The sequence below is a fragment of the Pistacia vera genome, unplaced genomic scaffold (genome assembly GCF_008641045.1).
Source record: "Pistacia vera cultivar Batoury unplaced genomic scaffold, PisVer_v2 Contig524, whole genome shotgun sequence".
Classification (NCBI taxonomy): domain Eukaryota; kingdom Viridiplantae; phylum Streptophyta; class Magnoliopsida; order Sapindales; family Anacardiaceae; genus Pistacia; species Pistacia vera.
This window is the reverse complement of record NW_022196362.1, coordinates 111,809-131,919: the sequence shown is the minus strand read 5'-3', so window position 1 is coordinate 131,919 and position 20,111 is coordinate 111,809. Positions and strand designations below refer to the sequence as shown.

The 20,111-nt window shown below is 33.0% G+C and overlaps 2 protein-coding genes and 1 non-coding gene across 3 annotated transcripts; all 3 read right to left on the bottom strand.

Annotated features, from left to right (window-relative positions):
- Positions 1 to 2,774: 2,774 nt before the first annotated feature.
- On the bottom strand, positions 2,775 to 5,652 carry LOC116106930 (gamma carbonic anhydrase-like 2, mitochondrial). Its single transcript, XM_031393239.1, has 2 exons — positions 5,183 to 5,652; positions 2,775 to 3,389 (listed from the first exon to the last, which is right to left on the bottom strand). Exons 1-2 carry the CDS (start codon positions 5,568 to 5,570, stop codon positions 3,013 to 3,015), a joined length of 765 nt encoding a protein of 254 aa, XP_031249099.1. The 5' UTR covers positions 5,571 to 5,652; the 3' UTR covers positions 2,775 to 3,012.
- A 3,289-nt stretch (positions 5,653 to 8,941) lies between these two features.
- Positions 8,942 to 12,561, bottom strand: LOC116106831 (truncated transcription factor CAULIFLOWER D-like). Its single transcript, XM_031393143.1, has 8 exons — positions 12,380 to 12,561; positions 12,208 to 12,286; positions 11,471 to 11,535; positions 11,287 to 11,386; positions 10,030 to 10,071; positions 9,434 to 9,475; positions 9,248 to 9,321; positions 8,942 to 9,002 (listed from the first exon to the last, which is right to left on the bottom strand). Exons 1-8 carry the CDS (start codon positions 12,559 to 12,561, stop codon positions 8,942 to 8,944), a joined length of 645 nt encoding a protein of 214 aa, XP_031249003.1.
- A 2,652-nt stretch (positions 12,562 to 15,213) lies between these two features.
- TRNAG-GCC lies at positions 15,214 to 15,284 on the bottom strand. Its single transcript has one exon. It is a non-coding gene; the product is annotated as a tRNA-Gly (tRNA).
- Between the last annotated feature and the right edge of the window lie 4,827 nt (positions 15,285 to 20,111).

Genomic DNA, 20,111 nt, shown 5'->3' with positions numbered 1-20,111 from the left:
ATCTGTCTCTTACGTGCAACAAAAAATTACACCCAGAATTTACTCTACACATAAATACGTGTGTGTGCGAAATTAAAACAAATTGGAAGCAAATCTGAACCACCCAATAGTAGGACATATATATCACCTCCTTTCGCAGCTTTATTGGAATGGAAATTCCAAAATCGACTGTGATGCCCTAAATTAAGTAGATCAATCATATTCCAATATATAACAACATGCATGAGTGTATAAAGTATAGATATTTACACAGAGAGTCCATGTGATAATGATTAATGATGATGATGATTAAGACAACTTAACATCAATGAACACTATATTATTTTATCTGCAATTTTTGTGTCGGCACTCACCCATAATAACCCCAACCATCGCACGCCATCCTGGTTTTGGAAAATTATAATCTCCTAATACAGTATTCACAGTACCATCCATAATTTCTTCCAATATTAATTTCATATATGCAAATACAGTACCTAGGGCAAGGGGAATTCGAAGGGAAGTCTATGTATCTGCATGGAACGATTGAAGTATTTTCATCAATCTTATTCGTTTAAATAGATATATATGTATCATTTATCTATATATGCATAATCATCAGTTGACTAATAAAACATACCATCGATGTATAACAAATAAAAAACCCTTAAAATGAGTAGCCAAAAATGAATTCAAGAGAAGGAAAAGGGGATGAACGAAGAAATTAAACGTGATATTGGCACGGCTCAATCAAATGAAAGGACCCAATCCTTGAGAGATTTGATTTGATTGAGCCGTTCCAACATCCCCGATTTCTCAATACACTTACAGCATAACAACACAACTCCATCGACCAAGGAGAATTAACGATCAATCAATCAACCATGTATTTTGAGCTTGCTCACAGGCAATATTCATGAATTTGTTTCTGTCATGCATGAGGCGCGATCGATCAACGAAAACAAGTTTGAGAAAGAGAAAAGAAGGAAAAAAGAAAAACCAGAATTGATAATATCAACAGAGCTGTTTGATTGGTTAGTTTATAAGAGAAGAAAATGAAATTAGCTAGCAAGAAACTGGAATGGTTGAGATGTCAAATCTTTGCTTTGTTTAGAAAATGAACAAGTGTTACAAAATTTCCATGGTCCCTTAGTGGTTGATGACATTTTCCAAGTGCACCAAAAACATATTCTACTAAATTCTCCAATTTATGCGATCAATAATAATCATGTGTAACTTTTTTTATTTTTTTTATTTTTTTTTTATCAAAGTCAAATTTGAATGAATTAGCAATAACAATCTGGAAACAAAAAGAAGGTGGCGAAACGTTTTTATATTCTATATTGTAATGTGTTACTAACTGTTGCTATAAAAGCAATAATATATTGGTGGTATTTCTTTAACAAAGTTATGACTAGAATTGTTTTTAATTTAATTGCTGGCTAATTGGACATTGAAGTTGAACTGGCAACCCCTTAATAATAAGTTGATGATGATGATGAAAGTGACGATAATAATAAAAAATTAAGAAAAAAATTGCTTACTAAACAATTAATAAATATTGTCAAAAAGATTCTTAATAAATTTGCAAAAAAATGAGCTGTAATTTTGTAGGATGGAAGGTCATAGCAAAGAGAGTTGTTGAAAAGTGATTAAAGCATTGTAATTATCATTAGATTAAAATATGTTAAGACTTTATTTTATTTAAAATTTCTCCTTTTGTTAAGATAAGTTTTGAGTGGGAGCTTCTGCCAAATGTTTTGCCTATTCTCTTTCACTAAAGACACAAAGAAACAACAGCTTCACTATCCTATGAGGCTATGACTTTTGATACCTAATTTTCCCACGATGTAGTGCATAATCTGTTTACACAATTCATGAAATCAGACTTGACCCTCTTATGAGAAGACGAATTTTGGCTCTTTGCTCCTTCATAAAGCTGCTTTGGGTTCTTTACTTCTTTTGTATTCCTAAGAAGAAGTAATATTTTTTATTGTAAAATTGAAATAAATAAATGGAGTCAAAAGGAAGGTGTATGCATGTATAAATTATGCAATTACGAAGGTGTCAACAAAAAGGAGCATCAAAGTAAAATAAATGACACTTGAATTAGAATAGAGAAGAATTGGTACAACGACCAAATAGTTCGTACATAACTCTATGTAGTACGACTCCTACTAAACAAAACAAATCAAAAGAGCAAAAAGACAACTATAATGATAGTGCTTTGGGTGGAAGAAATATTATTGCAACTTTTCACCAACTCCTTAATAAATATATGAATGTGTATGTGATCCCACTTTAGCTTAGCCCCAGCCTAGGTCCATTCATGCAAATTGCTAAAACAGAAATGCACTCATCTCATCTTTAAATTAAAGAGCCCACCAATGTTTTTGGATAAAAGAAAGGGGTTTTAATTTTATCACTCACACCTCACGTTGAATCAAATTCAAATCCGAAAAAGTTTACAAATTCGTTCGTGATAATATAACATCACCTCAAATTAAAAACCAACTCTCAGAACAAGAATTTACCCTACCCATGATTTAACAGCCAATTACAAATTCCTATAAATCAAAGAACCGATTGCAGAAATTTTATTTTATTTCCCAGGAGCTCTAGGCCCCTACGCTTCATTCTTCATGAGTACCTAAATAGTTGGCAAAATTCCTATATGTTCATCCTTCAACTGCAGTGAAGAAATTATTCATAATTCATCTGTTCAAATAAGGAATACCTTACAAATTTCATGGTGAGAGAATAGTTTTAAGTTAGGCGTTGAGTGAATAAGAGCATAGCCAAGTACGATGAGCTTAACAAATAACAGGAGTACAAACAGAAATAGCTCTTAAGTTTCTTTGATCACTTCTATAACTCATGAATTCAAACTCTTTATCCAGGTCTTTCGACAGCCAGCAATATCAAATTCAGATACAAGAATAAAAAGAAAACTTGCTTTTTATGTTCTCAAGCTCCTTATTTCCTTGCATGGAAAACTACAATTGATACAGGAAAACTGGATTTTGAATATCATTAGATAGAAATCCCCAAATTCTTCTTGAACTTCTCAACTTCCAAATATACGGTGGAATAAGGGAGAAACTCTGAGAAATGACTTTTACTCAGATCATTAATAGCAACAGCAAGTTTAGGGATTTCCAAGGTTTCTTCATGGGTCAAAGTCCTAACAAACCTAGCTGGATTTCCCGCCCAAAGCTCACCAGTTGGAATTCTCCTACCTGGGGGAACTAAAGACCCAGCTTCAAGGATAGAGTGTGTCTCCACCAAAGAACCTTCCATAAGTATAGAATGCTGCCCAATAATGCACTCTGGCTCAATTGTGCATGAACGCAAGAGACTATATGCACCAATTGTGACAAACCTCTCAATGGATGTCTCTGCCGGCAGCCCTGATAAAGAGAAGGAAGTTGTGAACAAGATGAACTCAGTCCTCAGTAGATTTTTAACAGGAAAACTCATAATTTCCTTTCATCAAGATTTTATGTTTAATCTGGCAAAATGCAAAATTTTGGAATCAATAACATAAGAACTTTGGAACACATAAAATCACCAGTCAGGGTGTTTATAGAATTCATATTTTAGTCGTTTCACCACCTGTGATTGCAAATGTTACTCTTTTCACATAGTATGTATAAGCCCAAAAAACTAAAGTGAAAATCGAGCAAACAGCCACAATGAAAGGAGAATGACTTTATCTAGACAATGAAACCTACAAACTATATAAGAAATATTTAAGTGTACATAAAGAAATACTGACGGGTTGAAATGATATATGCAGATAACTTAGTAGAGAAAATAAAACCTCAAAACTGAAAATACATCTTAATGTTAAACATAGCAAGAAAAGCTCTCCACATGATGTAAAATAGAGCTGAAGTCAAGCATTGGTTGGCAAATAATCATGCAGAAGCATTTCCCAGATACAAATCCCTAAACCTCACATAATTAAACCTCCAACCAGCACTAATATTAATCACGACAGATTCTTCATGATGAGTATTACAATATCCAAAACGTGCATCAAGTTAGTGTCACAGTGCTCAGTAGTATGTGCCCTTCTTCTCCATCTAGTGTAGCCAAATATTAAGTAGATTATCACATACTTTACATCCAAAATTCCACAAAAAATAGCACATATTTAATTAAAGAGGGAGAGATAGAACACACATCTTTTCAAAGAAAACTAAGAGAAACATGTATCTCAATTTATTGGAGAAATTGCAAACAATATTTTCATTCAAAATTTGATCATCTAAACCTAGCATAGATAAAGTCTATAGCATATATCAATCCAGTACCCGAAACAAGCCTGGATCAAATAAATGCTTAAAAACCATCATTAGTAACTCCATACCCCTTCTGTCATTGATATTACAATAGCAAGGAGGGTTTAGATATGCGTGGACCATCAGAGAGGAAATAAATTACGTCCAAAGTAGACAAATAAAATGGAACACACAAAGACAGACAAAGAATACTCATTCAAATTTCCCAATGATTAGAAGTAACTTTAATTGGAAATTAGATGTCTAACTGCCTTCACTTTTTACTCATTTCCATCCAACAAAATTACTCAGGAAGCAGGGTAATTTGTACCATTAAAAGTGTCCCATCACTCTAAAATATTCTATATCAATCTGCTACCCAAACGGACAACTCGATTGGATTCATATTATATTATTTTGAGACATAAATTTCATATTCGTTGAATAACCCAAAACAACTAACCCAATCTATTCAATAAGCTGAGATAATCAATCAATCTTTGACAGAAAAAATCTCTTGAAAATAAGACACATTAAGCATTTGTTTGTTTATACAATTTTCAATTACCAAGTACACTTCCAGCAGAAACAGGGTTACATTTCAAACTTTTTTTCTCTCATAAAATGGCTACTTTCGCCACACTCTTCAGCTTGTTAATGCAATTCTTTTGCCAAAAAATTTAAAAAAATGAAAAATCTTAATATGAGAGACTACAACTACGAATTCGAGCTGACAAAATTATTACTAAGTAGTTTCCTGAACCCACCACGACTTATCACAATCTATAAATATCCAAACCCCGCAATCTATAAGTACAGTCAATTGACAAATGTAAATTCATAAAAAAACACTAAAAAGCAAAATTAAAATTAAACAAAATAAAAAAAAAAAAAAAAGAAAATAGAAAAACCCTAACCGGTAGGAGAAGACCAAGCGGCGTGAATGACGCAGCGCTCTTGCACGTTGGAGCAAAAACCAACAGTAATCTTGTTAAGATCACCACGTAGGACGGAGCCGGCCCAGACGGAGGCACCATCACAAACGGTGACCTGGCCGGCAAGGACAACGTTGGGAGCCACGTAGGCATCCACGGCAACCTTTGGGAGCCACTGACCCAACGGTATTATCTGCCTCTGTCCCCGGTAGTCCCACTTCACTCGATCCGCTGACGGCGTTATGGTCTTGGCACCTGCCGTTGTGGTGGTTGTTGCGGCTGCTGACGTGGAAAGTGCTCGCTGGATGACGTGTCCAGGAGAGAGTGTGTTAATCATAGCTTTCCTCGTGATCCGTGCTAGAGCTGCCATTTTCGATCGATCGAGAAGGCGAGCGAGGGTACTACGTTCAGAGATTTGGGGTCAAGAGGTGGGAATGGAAGACAGTGTGCTGGCAATGGGCTTATTGGACCACAAGTCTAAACAGGCTCAGCCCAAATTAATACTTGTATTTATATTTGTTTGGGCTCAATTGAATTGAGTTTCAGCTTCAGTCCAAGTCCATTACTACAATTGGAAGATGCATTTATTTCTTCTTCAATATTTTTTAGAGTAGCAAGTATTTGTTTTATTATTCACTTTTTGTCCATAAGATGTAGATTTTTGTAACCAAATAGTGGAAATTAGAAATATAATTAATCATTTGCCTTGTGGCTTAATGGCAAGACTTTAGTCATCTGGATGGATTATCAATAAGTCTTGTGTTCAAATCTCACAAAACAGCCACTTATCATATTTGTGACTTATCTGGTCTGGATATATATATATATATATTCGGATTGACACCAACTCCAGTAAAGGAGAAATTCTTAATATTGTTTGCCCATACAAGAAAAGCAGAGTTATTATATTCCTGGTATAAGTTATCTTACTCTGAGCTAGCTAGCCTCCATTTTTGGAGAATAAAGTATTACCCCACTGAAAACGCAGTATACTAATTTTGTCCATATTATAAACTTTAAATGAACTTTAGTGCCATATTCAACATGGAGCAACTCGAGGTGAATTTGAGTGTTATGTTCTAAGCGGCGTTTGGTTGGGAATTATGTGAGATTATTGGGATTAAGTTATCTTATATTACTTTATTATTATATTTAATTGTCAAATAATATGAGTTATGTGAGATTACTGGATTTAAATTATCTTATATTACTTTATTATTATGTTTGATTGTCAAATAATATAAGATACTGGTAATCTTCAAATACTAATAGTGGTTATTATTGGTAATATTTGAGGTAATATGATTACCTCCATTTTCTTAGGTATTCTAAGATTATCATGGTTATCTTTTTTTGTTACAATTATATCCCTTATAAATAAAATTGTAGGACAATAATGCCCTTATTTTTAATTTTTTTTACATAAATGTCTTTTACTATTTCACCCAAATTAATTAACTTTTTTGATAAAATTACCCTTAAATTCAAAACAAATTATAGCCCACCCAAGCCACCACCCCCACCTACCTGCCGCCGCCGACAACCACCACCTCGGCCAGCTGTTGCCGTCATCGGAACGACCCACGGAAGGCTGAAAATGGCTGCAGTGCTCGACAGAAATGGCCAAATCTTTGGCCGAAAATGGCCATACGGTGCACGGAGGCCATTTCCTGCCTTCTGTGTGTCGTTAGGTTGCCGACGGCCTACGGTGGTTGCCGGCGACCGACAATGGCTGAGTTGGTGGGGGTGCTTTGTTGATTTTTTAAACTTTTATTATGGGATTGTTTTTGCTAAGTTTTTAAATGCAAGGGGGTTATAATAATCCAAATAATAATCAATATTAAAAAATAATATTTAATTAGAGGACAGTTCAGTAATTTAAATAACATATCCACCAATTTATTCCTCCCAACCAAATATATTAATATAACATACTCACCAACTAACCAAACATATTTTCCTAAAGATTCTCAGTAATCTTCAAGGTGGTAATCTAACTTTTCAGTAATTCAACATTCCTAATAATCCAATATTCCTTGAACCAAACGCCTCTAAAGGGAATACTAAAAGCTCAAACTGAGTTATGATAGAATGTGCTTAACTTTACCAGAATACTAGTCATATAAAAGGTTATGAAACCGACACAATAGTAGAAATAGATATGAAAACATTGTCTATATCCTTGCAGAGGATAAGACGATCATCCCCTGCTGACTTGGATCACTCCAATTTGTGGTGATTAATAGTTTTATCATGATAGAAAATAATACAAAATATAAACTAGAATTGAGGCATATCTATCTTTTGGGTAGATAAGTATTATAAATGCAATGGAAATTCTCTTTTTTTATATTCCGATATTGAAGCATCTTTATGTTTCAAAGTTCAAAAGAAGGATACTCAGAATATATACCTGGAAGAGTGCTAGCATTGCCCTTACAAATTACAGTGTAATACATTTGCACCCAGTGACAGATCCAAGATTTTTGTCGAAGGAGGACCTTAGCAAATTGCACCAGTTGTATATGCTAAGGTCGCTTGCTGAAGAGAGAAAGCTTAAATATCTTAGGGTGATACGTATCTCGAAGATAATTTATTAAAGGACCACTTCGTCTCTATCTCAATAAATTAAAAACACTATATATATTTGGACTTCACTTGCACTAAAGAAAGCATGCACAGAAATCTTATTAGGTTATAATGGAGACAAATCACAAGCGTAGTAGAGGGTTCATCGAGGACAAACTGGTGGCCAAGCCGGGATCATCTGATGTGCAATATAGCACTAAAGCCAGCAGCCAATCCTCTTCAGCTGCTTCTGTAGGTTTATATGCTGCTGCGTTTGCGGCTCAGCCTCCTAAACAGAAGCTGTTATATGCATCTGAGTTAGGGGATTATGAGTCGATTGGGCATGTTGAGAATCTGTATTCCTATGATCAGAGTATTGATGACAGGGCTGCTAGTTACATTTTGTCTGTCCAAGAGGGTTTTAGGCTCGAGAGAGTTGTTTGAATCATGTATATATCTCCCTTCTCTTTCATTTAGAAGTATCGATATGTTTATGTTTCATGGCTGAATTATATAAATCTATATAATAATTATACTTTGAATGAGCGTTAAAAGTTTCTTTCAATACTAGAGTAATATGCTTCAAATGTATGACCTCATTAATCTTTGTAAAGCAATCAGAAAACTGAAAGTTATAGAATTGTATATCAGAGTGTGTATGCAGCCCAGCTGACAAGTCATCGAGGATGATGAGGATCCTTTTTTTCTAATTTTATACCAATTATATCGTTTAAATTTGAACCTCAACCAAAGTTTTAATTAATTTAAACTTTTCCTTCAATATTTATACATGTCCAGCAACAGAAAACAACAGGAAGAGCTTGAGCTGCTGGAAATTAATAGGTTAATTTGTAAACGAAATCAGAGAACTGAGAGAAGAGATCAGTGTTTTGTACACACCAGTCATATCTAGATTATATATAATATTCATGCTTATTTATTGGAAAAGCAATAATTACAGTACTCCATATAAAATATTGTTTTGTTTGTTTGTAAGTTGCAAATAGTAAGCGACTCCAAACCATCCAACACTAGAAACAGTATATTACACTTTATGCGTAGGCAAGATTTTATAATTTAAAATAGCACACTCGGGAAACAGCAAAAAGCAAAGAAAGTTTGTCATCACCACTCACCAGCCACGTACTGCAGTGAAGTGACGGCCATTGGAGGTTAACGAAGCACTGAATCTTGAATACTCCTGGATGCATTGCATAATTCACCATCACCCATTCTGCAGAAACACAAACATGCAAGTCTAAATAAATAAAACAACATTTGAATATCCTGACCAAAACTAACAGTTTTCAGAAGTACAAACAGCAACAATTTTAGTCAAATGATCTTATCTCTTCTTAAACAATGGATTGAGCAATTACAAGATGAAATTGGGTAACCTTATTTAATTATTATTAACATACATTTTCCTTTATTTTCTATCCCAAGATGGAATATTAAAAAAAAAAAAAAAATGATTACCTTTGCTGAAACGCATGCGGTGGACTAAATCCCAAAATGCTCGAGTTCATGTCAGCATCACGCAGCTCTTGCATCTTAACACAAAAAAAAAAAAAAAAAAAAATGAGTTTTGTCAGTTCAAACTTTATTATATTCAAGCTAAATGTATCTGTTTAATGAACAAAATGCATGAATCGAAAGTCTTACTCTTTTGTGAAGTTGGGTGTTCTCCTCTTGTAGGTCCCTTTGCTGCGTTTAAACAACAGAACTTTGGTTTGTTAGTTTATATATCATTTAGCTTTCAAGTTGAGCAAATTGTAAAACCACTTCTACCAGCCGATACTAACCAGAAACCTCAATTGGCTGGCAAGTCAATACTATTTATTCAGGAGAGAGAAAAGGTCTTGCGAATTAACTTCACTGTTTACAGAGTAATTTTGAAGAAGTTGTTACGTATGATTTTTGAAGGATATTAGAGTTAGATATTAAGGCGGACGGGAGGCCATGGAATATTAGCATCAGGGAATGGCGGAATGCTTCCTTTTACAAATATTAGCATCTCATGACTCAGGCATGTAGAGGGTCAGACCATCGACTTGGCAAAGAACTGTTAATTTGTTTAGCCATAAACATTAATCATGTAAAACACGCAGTCCCTAAACAGCTAATAAACTATATGTGATCTTGGACATGGTATGTGGAAAATATGAATAAAATCTGTGTTTGCGATTATGTGAGCTCAAAATGAGATTCTAGCTTACTTAAAGAGAAATTTATGAAAGAGTTTCGAGTTAGTAACTTACCCTTCTTTTCAGAGAGTTCAAGTGCTCTGACGTTATGCGCCTCTGTTGATTAGAATATGAAATGAATCAGTAGGTAACATATATAAATCAACTCAACCAAAGAACATTAATTTCCAATTATATACAGGGTAAATTGTTTTGATGGCATGAACCAAACTAGTCTATGTAATATAACTATTAGGGGGCGTTTGGTTGGGGGTTATGTAGGATTATTGGGGTTATATTATCTTATATTATTTTATTACCATGTTTAGTTGTTAAGTAATATAAGATTCCGGTAATCTTAAAATACCAGTAATAGTTACTATTGGTAATATTGAAGGTAATCTAATTACCTCAATTTTTTTAGGTATTGTAAGATTATCGAGGTAATCTTTTTTTTGTTACAATTCTATCTCTTATTAATAAAATTTTAGGACAATAATACCTTTATTTTTAAATTAATTTACATGAATATGACTTTTACTATTTTACCTCAATTAATTAATTTTTTGGACAAAATTACCCTTCAATTCAAAACAAATTGCAACCCACCCAAGCCACCAGCCCCACCCACTTGCCGCCGTCGGTTGCCGACAACCACCACCAGTAGCCAACCATCACCGGAATAGCGCATGGAAGGTCGAAAATGGTCGTCGTGCATCGATATGGCCATTTTCGGCCAGAGATCTGGCCAGAAATGGTCATACAGCACATGGAGGCCATTTCCTGCTTTTCGTGCACCGTTAGGTTGCCAGCTACCAACGGCCGGTAGTGGTTGCCAGGGGCCGACAGTGACTAGGTTGGTGCGGCATGGTTGATTTTTCAAACTTTTATTATAGGGTTGTTTTTGCTAAGTTTTTAAATATAGGGGGTTATAAATAATCCAAATAACAATATTAAATAATAATATTTAATTAGAAGACAATTCAGTAATTTAAATAACATATCCACCAATTTATTCCTCTCAACCAAACATATTAATAAAACGTATACATCAATTTATTTCAACTAACCAAACACATTTTCTTAAAGATTCTCAATAATCTTTAAGGTAATCTAACTTTTTAATAATTCAGTATTCCCTAAACCAAGCGCACCCTTATTGTAATTAACAAATTTAATTGATTGGTTGCTTTGGTTAAGTGACGTCGAGGCCTATAGTTATCTCATCAACATGACTTGACTAATGTGAAGTGGAGGAATATCCATGGCTCAAATTTTCTCTAGTTCATGAGATAATATAGATCATGAAGGAGATCAACATTAATTAATTACCTCTTTGGCGCGAATTCGCTCAACGCCTGCTTTTAACTGGCGTTCAAGCCTTTTCAGTTCTTTTATGCCCAACGTGGATATATCTTCTCCAGCTAAGTGCCTGCCCGTCAAATTCACATTATAGATCTAAAATCACAATCAAAATCACCACCAAACTAATCATATGATAGCTATGGAAACATACCTTAGTCTTTCTTCCATGCTATGTGCTGATCTTTCTAATTCTTCAATCTTATCTTTCAAAATTCTCTGTACATTAAAAAATAGCGGTGTTAAGACATTAAAAACAAATTAATTGTTAGAGACTAAGGTCATGATTACTAGACAGGCGTTATATATATAACTCGCAAATAAAAATGGAGTTCACAATAATTTCAATTTTGATGAATATTACCCTTTAATCACTTATATTACTATTTAATGAATATTTATCTAATTACCCTTTAATCACTTATTCTAAGGCCTAAAACTTTATTAACTCGTATATTTAATTGACATATTACGTTATCATATAAATTAATTAAAAAAAAATATTAAAGATTGGGTTATTAAACTAGGCCCGATTAGAATTGGATCAGATTCCAATGGCTGAAATCTGTGGTAATCAATCCCTTTGGATAGGAAAAGGACTGCTATCCCTACACATAGATGACTGAAGATTCGGTACGATGATCCTAACGTCACAGCTCGGTTTCTTGAAATATATATATATAATATTATATTACCCACACATGTTGGGAGTGTTTAAAACTCACAGAAACAAGAAACAAGTATAAAAAGTGATGATTAAACAGTCCTAACATGTGTATAATATATATATTATTAAATTACCGAGACATGTTGGGACTGTTTAAAACTGACAGAAACAAGAAGCAATGTATTAAAAAGTGATGATTAAGAAATAATTGATCAAGTGATAACCTCCGCCGTCTTGGAGCGTTGGTGATTTGGATTAAGCAGTGGTACTTCACCCCAATACCTCGCAATGGTTCTGTCCACACTGTATACAATAAATGAAACCAAAAATCAACTACTTTTATAAGTATTAATTAGCATCTGTGTTCAAAGAAGCAGAAGAGAGAGAGAAACTGACTCGCCGCTGGCGTACTGGTAAAGCTTTCCAGTGGGAGAGAAAATGAGAACAGCAACTTCAGCATCACAGAGGACAGAAAGTTCATAAGCTTTCTTTAGAATCCCATTTTTCCTCTTCGAGAAGGTAACTTGCCTGCTTGTTGAGTTCTCTATTCTCTCCAGTGTAACTTTCCCTCTCCCCATTGACCTTTCTTCCTCTATACACAACCTAATTGATCAACTCTCCTTGCCTTCACACACACACACACACACACACACACACACATATATATATATATATACACTTTCTAGAACTTAAAAGTTTGATATGTAATAAATTGCCCTTTTAGTGAGAAATTAACTTTATTATGTGTATAATATGCATTCCCATGCAAGCTATATTTGAAAACAATTAAGGGAAAATGTTTTATGGAAAGATGAATAGAAATTTCAGGAGAATCTGACGCATGTGAGTGATGCCTTAGGTGACAGGACGCCACTAGTCATCTAATTTTCCAAAATGCTCCTCCCGTTCATTGTTATTACCATAATGCTATTCATATGTCTTCGTCATCTTTACATAAATATTCCCATTCCATTGAGACATAGCCAAAGGATCTTTGACTCCACTATATTCTAAATTTATTAAAAAATAGGTATATATTCTATAATAATTAACAATTTTGACTCAATTAAAATTTATATTGACTCCACTAAAATTATTCATAATTTATTGATCATACTAAGATATTTATATATTTTATTAATCCGGAGATTCGAAAATACCTATAATTTTTTCATGTTTTCTTATATCTTACTCAATTTTTCTCCTCTTTTCTATATTTTCTTATTTATTTGGTTGGATTAATCAAGAAAAATTAGTCATTTTGAGGTTACTTGGTTTATTTACTAACATTGATATTACCTATTGTAACTGCAAGTATTGAAGGAGTATTTTCAGCGATGAAGATTGTGAAAAATTGACTACGGAATCAAATGGGATATCAATTATTAAATGATTGTCTTATTACACATATTGAGAGAGATATTTGATGACATTGTCAAAAAGCAATTATGCAGCGTTTTTAGAATGTGAAAAATCATCAAGAACAATTATAGAATCGATAATTTGGTATGCATACTTTTAAAATTACATTTTTTTTGTACTTATTACTGTTGAGCGAAGCTTCAAACGGTGCCATATTGGAGTAATCGATACGCTATCGTTTTGAAGCTTTGTTAATTGACAGATCTCAGCCTTCGGTTCCAGTCTGATCCAACGGTGCAAATGAAGCTTTGAGGTCAACCTATTTAAAGTTAAAGTTACACAGAAACAGCAACAGTGGAATACCCTTTCTCTATCGTGTTTTTCATCTCTGCTAGGGTTTGTTCTTAGTGTGGTTAATCTTCAGTTTTTGTAATCTGTTGCAATTTATCAGTTAAATTGTGGGTAGAAGAAGTATTAGGTTCTTCTGGTTGAGACGCTTGTATTAGTTGTCTTTGTGAGGAGATTACGGGTGACTTGAAGGTTAGGTGATTGTGAGATTTGAGTGGTTGTTCTTGATTAAGTTGTAATCTGTAATTGGATTGATCGTTATAGTGCAGTGAGCCTCCATTTTCCTTGGATGTAGTTTATTCCTTTGGGATAAACGAACCACGGTAAAAATTGGCTGTGTTCTTGTTTTCGATTCTTTATTGTTTGTGTTGTTTCTTGAGTGTTTGCTGGTTGTGTTTGATAGAGGAACAAGTTAGGTTGAGTTTGATTGATTCTTAACAATTACTTTAATATATATTTTATTATAAATTTATCAACTTAGATCTTTTGACTCCACTTCTACCACTAGACTAGACCTACATGAACATTATTAATACTTTAGGAATCACATAAATGTTTTATTCTTATCATATATATTATTTTTAACAAAATAAGTTATCATGCTAAAATATTAGAATCATCAAAAAAGATTTGGCAGATATTAAAAAGAAGAAATACTCGATTAATCCGTAAATAATACTTTTTTATAAAAATTTTGATTGAAAGGGTATACATAAACCTTTTTTTAATATTCCAAGAATCAATGCAAATTTTTTTTTTTTTTTTTTTTTAATCAACAAACAAAATTCAAATTATTGATAAAAACATCCATTAAAATACGAATAGTTTGAATCTAAGTTCTGAATATTTGGTTTACGTTATGGAAGAAACACATATATATGGGATATTAGATATTACTAGTTAGATATGAACTACATATATATGTAATTCGTCATACTGTTGTTAATTTAGATAGGCATTCCAATATTACTAGTTAGATATGAACTTTTGTTTCGTCTTTGACTGTGAATTAAATGAATAAAGGAATGAAATAATGACAACTAACGAATGAAGAGTTCAAAAAAAGGTTCGGAAAAAAGAAATGGAATAACAAAAAATCAAAAATCAAAATTCGAGATTCAGGCGATTGCAGATGATATAACTAGTAAATACGTTCCTCCTCATGTCAACATATTTTATTGTCTAGGAGGAATTACGCTTACTTGTTTTTTAGTACAAGTAGCTATAGGCTTTGCTATGACTTTATATTACTATCTGACCGTTACTGAGGCTTTTGAATAAAGAAGAGGAAAGAGAATCAAATTCTTTTATTACATATACATACTTTATATACTCTTTACTCATCTAGAAAACAAAAAAAAAAGGGTATATTTCCAGACACCTAGCTAGATGGATAAGTATGTATGTATCAGGATCTATACTATTAATGAATATGTATGCCTAATGAATATGTATGTTGATCCATATCACTTAATTTGGAGAATAGGTATGTTACCCTTTAAATACATTATGTTACCCTGGGCGGATAGCGGGAATCGAACCCGCGTCTTCTCCTTGGCAAAGAGAAATTTTACCATTCAACTATATCCACATTTTTTTCCGTTGAAATGTCTAGAGAATAAATTCCCTCATTGAAATTGCATAAGTAAACAATTGAATTGCATTCGGTTGTACAGTACCAACGAAATCGAGTGCTAACTCCCATTTCTTATTGAATTAACCGATCAACTTGCTATCAAAGATTTTCTTTCGAATTCAATAAATTTCATAATTTTTTTTGACATATTTCACTTTATTATATTATGAGAATAAATTCTATTCCTTATGGCTATTCATGCTTACCTATTCATAAAGAAAGGAATAGCAAATAGAATTTCAAATAAATATTGAATATTATAGAACATAACAATTAATAGAATGGAGTGATCTATAGAATTTCGATTTATTTATCAATAATAAAGATCGTACTCTTAATTCGATAATAAGATTTTTTTTTTTCATTTTTGAATTCAAATTCAAATTTCATTTGAAATGCATTTTTTCCAACCTAATTTTATGAATGTATTCTCTTATTATCTATTATGTAGTATACAGAATAGAATAAGAATATTTTTGCGGTGAGATATGAACAAGAGGCTTCAAGAAAACTCGTGTTTTTGGAATTATATGAAGTCAGTAAGCAAAAAACAAATCCATGGGTATTTGAACTTGAGTATCTGGGAAAAAGCAGAATATTGGATGGACGAATGGGAGATCCTTTTGAACAACCTGTTATAATAGGAAAGTCTTATATCTTGAAATTAATTCATCAGGTAGATGATAAAATACACGAACACTCTAGTGGGCATTATGCACTTGTTACCCAACAACCCCTTAGAGGAAGGTCCAAGCAAGGGGGACAACGAGTATGATAAATGGAGGTTTGGGCTCTAGAGGGCTTTCTCTTCAGGACGGAGTGGAAGAAGGGAGGAGATTATCGAACGAGGAAAAGGACCCAATGACTTCGAAAGAATTGAACAAGGAGCCATATGAGGTGAAAATCTCATGTACGGTTATGTAGAGTGGCAGTAAGGGTGACTTATCTGTCAACTTTTCCACTATCACCTCCAAAAAAACCAAACTTTGCCTCACATAAAGTTGTCAGAGTATGATCAACCTCTGAGTTTAAAATCACAATAGTAATTAATCGTTGTTCTTTTAAGGTCAATCTATTCACTCATCTAAATAATATTTTTCCTTGTTCACTAATAAATCGACTAATTAAACTCATGTTTCTATAATCAATTCGATCCCCCGATTGGATTGGGGCAAACACCTATGAAAATATCACTTGGATTTAAGAAAGATTTGCTTAGATTTATCCATAATTTTTTTATTCCTTAGCCTTCAAATCCTAATCGTTAAAATCCTATTCCGATCCAATCAAAAATTATTTCTAAAATGAATTAATATGATTTGTTTGTCTGTATTTAAATATATGAATAATAGATAGATAGATCTAATTTTTTTTTCATGTTCCTCGGAAGAGTGACACACAAGCATATATATATATATATATATATATATAACTCAAGCATTAAATTGAATTAGCACAGATTGAGTTTTTTTAATCAAAATAAAACCAGTTTTAAAGAGAAAATATTAAGTTTATATTCAATGAAGCCAATAATTCAAATCATAATCGGCTCTTGAAAATGATAATGATATATATTTCATATAATTAAATTGTGTCCGTTATTTCTATTTCCAATCCGTAAATTTTAAAACCTTAATTCATGGGGTTTTTGACAATCCAACATTCTTCAAAGTATTTAATGTTTGGATACAGAATTAAAAAAGACAAAAGGATGACCACTTGTCTTGCTCTTGCATTGCATGAGGATAAGTCACAGCTAATTTTAGGTAGAAAGGGTATACAAATGCAGGCAAACATAAATTTAAGTTAAGAGTTTGGGCAGAAAAAGAATATCTTTGCAATTTGAGAGATCGACACGTGTAACATCGTCTCAACAAAAGAATTCTATTTAGCGCAATGGGAGGTTGACAGGTGTTTTATTAAATTGACTGACTGATTGATTAGCAATTGAGGGGAAATTCAAAAAGTTTCTGGAAATGTCATGATCATGGTCTGTTGAATAAATATGAATCTCACATTTTGCTTTAACAGATAGATGTATAGATGTCGACGTTATTCCTGGCTTGACATCACTACTGTAAAGATAAAAAACCGTTGAGGAAGCCCCGGTGGCCCCTGCCCACCCACCCACCCACCCACCCATATTCATAACCCTGGATATCATCCTTAATTATATCTTATCTTCCATTAATTTAATTATGTCCCTTTCCTTTAAATATGATCATTATTCGTGCATATTTAAATTAAATTCTAAACATAATAATTTTAAATCAATTTAAAGAATCGCAATGAAGGCACTTAAGTCTTATCCAAACTTTTAAAACCTGTCTTCATGTACATCAAGATTCAAATTAATTAATTAAATGAAGTTGGTTAAATTAATTAGGAATTAGGATTACTCTAGTCACGTCCATTGATAAGATAATTATAATGAGTATGGACCCGACGAAGGAGTAATATAATTTCAGATTAACTGCATCAATAAAGGTCCAAGTTAAGTCAAGGGTTAAAGCATGATAAAGGTTTGGGTGGAGCCTAAATCAAAGGAAGGATGTCTGTTTTTTTTATTACTTTATGTAACATGATCGAACATTGAGAGAACGGATAATGACTTGTGGGGACTCCATTTCTTCACTTTCCAAGTCTAATTTGGAAAGAGATGCGTAGCCGACTAAACATTGAATGTAGGCGTCGAAATTGATGGAGTCAATAGAAAAAAACAGGACGACCTGGTTTTACCATTTAATTACGTGACATAAACATGCCAAGCATATTGTATTAATCTGGTTATTCCGTACATTATACATGTTAAATTGTTAACCTGGAAAGCCTCAAGTATCAGGACCGACAGGATTTTGTTTTAGTTGGGGATAACTCAATTTTGTTTTTTAACACTAAAAATGTAAAGATAGCGATGTTTTAATACATTGAAATATATTAACAGATCTTCATTATTACAAAAAAAGAAAATTTTGTTATATTTATTTTATGCGTTTAATTGATTAAAAAAATTAAAAATAAGAAAATAAGTGTTTTAAGAATTCAAAAAATAGTTTGAATTACTCTAATAGGTTGGCCTAGCAATAAAAAAGATTTACTCTCTTTATTAACTTCTTAGGTTCGAATCACCTTGGAATTATCTATTACATTTGTGGCTTACCTTGAAACAATGGACTTGTAAAATGTTCAATAAACCTTGAAAATTAGTTGATATGTACACAAGCATTGGCCAGAACACTTCAATAGAAAAAATAATAATAATAATAATAGTTTGAATGTTATTACATCTGACATATATTGTCAAAATAGCTCTCAAAGTTTTTTTTTTTCTTCACCCAAAAGCTCTTTATTGGTTTAATAAAAAATACTCTCAAATTTATATAAGTGCAACGAAATTATCATTAATCTGTTAATCCTGAAATTTATATATGTATCCTCTTATCGTATGTGTCATGCTATTGTTATAAACGTGAATGCAAAAGCTGGTTTTGAGTTAATATCCTTGATCTAATAACCTATTTCGGGTCAAAAGCCAATGCTTAACCATAAATAAATGCAATTTATTGTGTGCTATGTTCTAGCAACAGGCAACAGAATTACAGATTTATAGTGGCTACAACGTTTTATTTCTCTTAAATTAAAAGGGGAAACGCACTGTTTATGCGACTTTAAGCTTTAGCACAGCTAATTAATGGCCCAACCTCCACATCAAAATGTAGCATTTACAGATTGCTAGAATATGTCGGCCCAAGAAATTCTTGGGCATATGAGAATAGAACACACAACTTCACGGCAAATTATCCTTTTTATTTCAACTCAGGCCCGTTTACTAATGTTGGGCATTAACTATTTACTCGTTTGAATTAGTGAATGATCCGTTTGGTTGAGGGAATGTTAGATTACTAAAAATGTTATATTAATAGAAAATTAAATTACCTTGAAGATTACTGTAAATTTTAAGGAAAATGTGTTTGGTTAGTTAGAATAAATTGGTGGGTATATTATATTAATATGCTTGATTAGGAGGAACAAATTGATCAGTATGTTATTTAAATTATTAAATTGCCCTCTTTTAAATATTAATATAAAATTATTTTTATTATTAATTTTTGAATTTTTGTTTAACCCCCAACATTTCAGATCTAGCTAAAATACCACAGCTTATACAAAACTTTAATTTATAATAAAATCACCCCCATCACCCCAAGCCATTACCAACCATTGCCGGCCATTGTCGGGAAGTTGCCGAAGTCGCTAAAAATGGCCGAGAGTCACTAGGAAGCTCCAATATGGCTGTTTCTGTGCATATTGCTGGCTGAAAACAGCCATATTAGAGTAGATATGGCCGTTAACAACTAGATCCATGGCCGTTATCGACTAGATCTAGGCGAGATAACGGCCATATCTCACCCAAATATGGCCGATAATGACCAGAATAGTTCTGGCCATTTCTGACCATATCTACTCCGATATGGCCATTTTTAGCCATCAATATGGCTAGAAACGACTATATCGGAGCCTCCCATCAACTCTAGGCTATTTTTAGCAACTCCAATGATTTTCCAGTAGTGGTTGGCCAACTGCCGATGGTGGTGGCTAGGTGGCAGTGGTGGTCTGCAATTTTTTTGAAATATAAAGGCATTATTGTCCAAAAAATTAATTAAACAAGCGTAAAATTGTAATGGTGGAATAATGTAAATTGATTTTAAAAGAAGGGCATTATTGTCCAAAATTTTTATTAGTAAGGGGCTATTTGGATCGGGGGTATAAAAAATAACGGGG

Excerpts from the sequence above, each read along its gene's own strand:
- LOC116106831 (XM_031393143.1), bottom strand. The coding sequence starts at position 12,561 with ATGGGGAGAGGGAAAGTTACACTGGAGAGAATAGAGAACTCAACAAGC. Across the intron at positions 11,387-11,470 it reads AGCATGGAAGAAAGACTAAG|GCACTTAGCTGGAGAAGATA; the intron begins GTATGTTTCCAT and ends TTTGACGGGCAG. Across the intron at positions 10,072-11,286 it reads AGCGAATTCGCGCCAAAGAG|AGGCGCATAACGTCAGAGCA; the intron begins GTAATTAATTAA and ends TCTAATCAACAG.
- LOC116106930 (XM_031393239.1), bottom strand. The coding sequence starts at position 5,570 with ATGGCAGCTCTAGCACGGATCACGAGGAAAGCTATGATTAACACACTC. Across the intron at positions 3,390-5,182 it reads CGCTTGGTCTTCTCCTACCG|GGCTGCCGGCAGAGACATCC; the intron begins GTTAGGGTTTTT and ends TCTCTTTATCAG.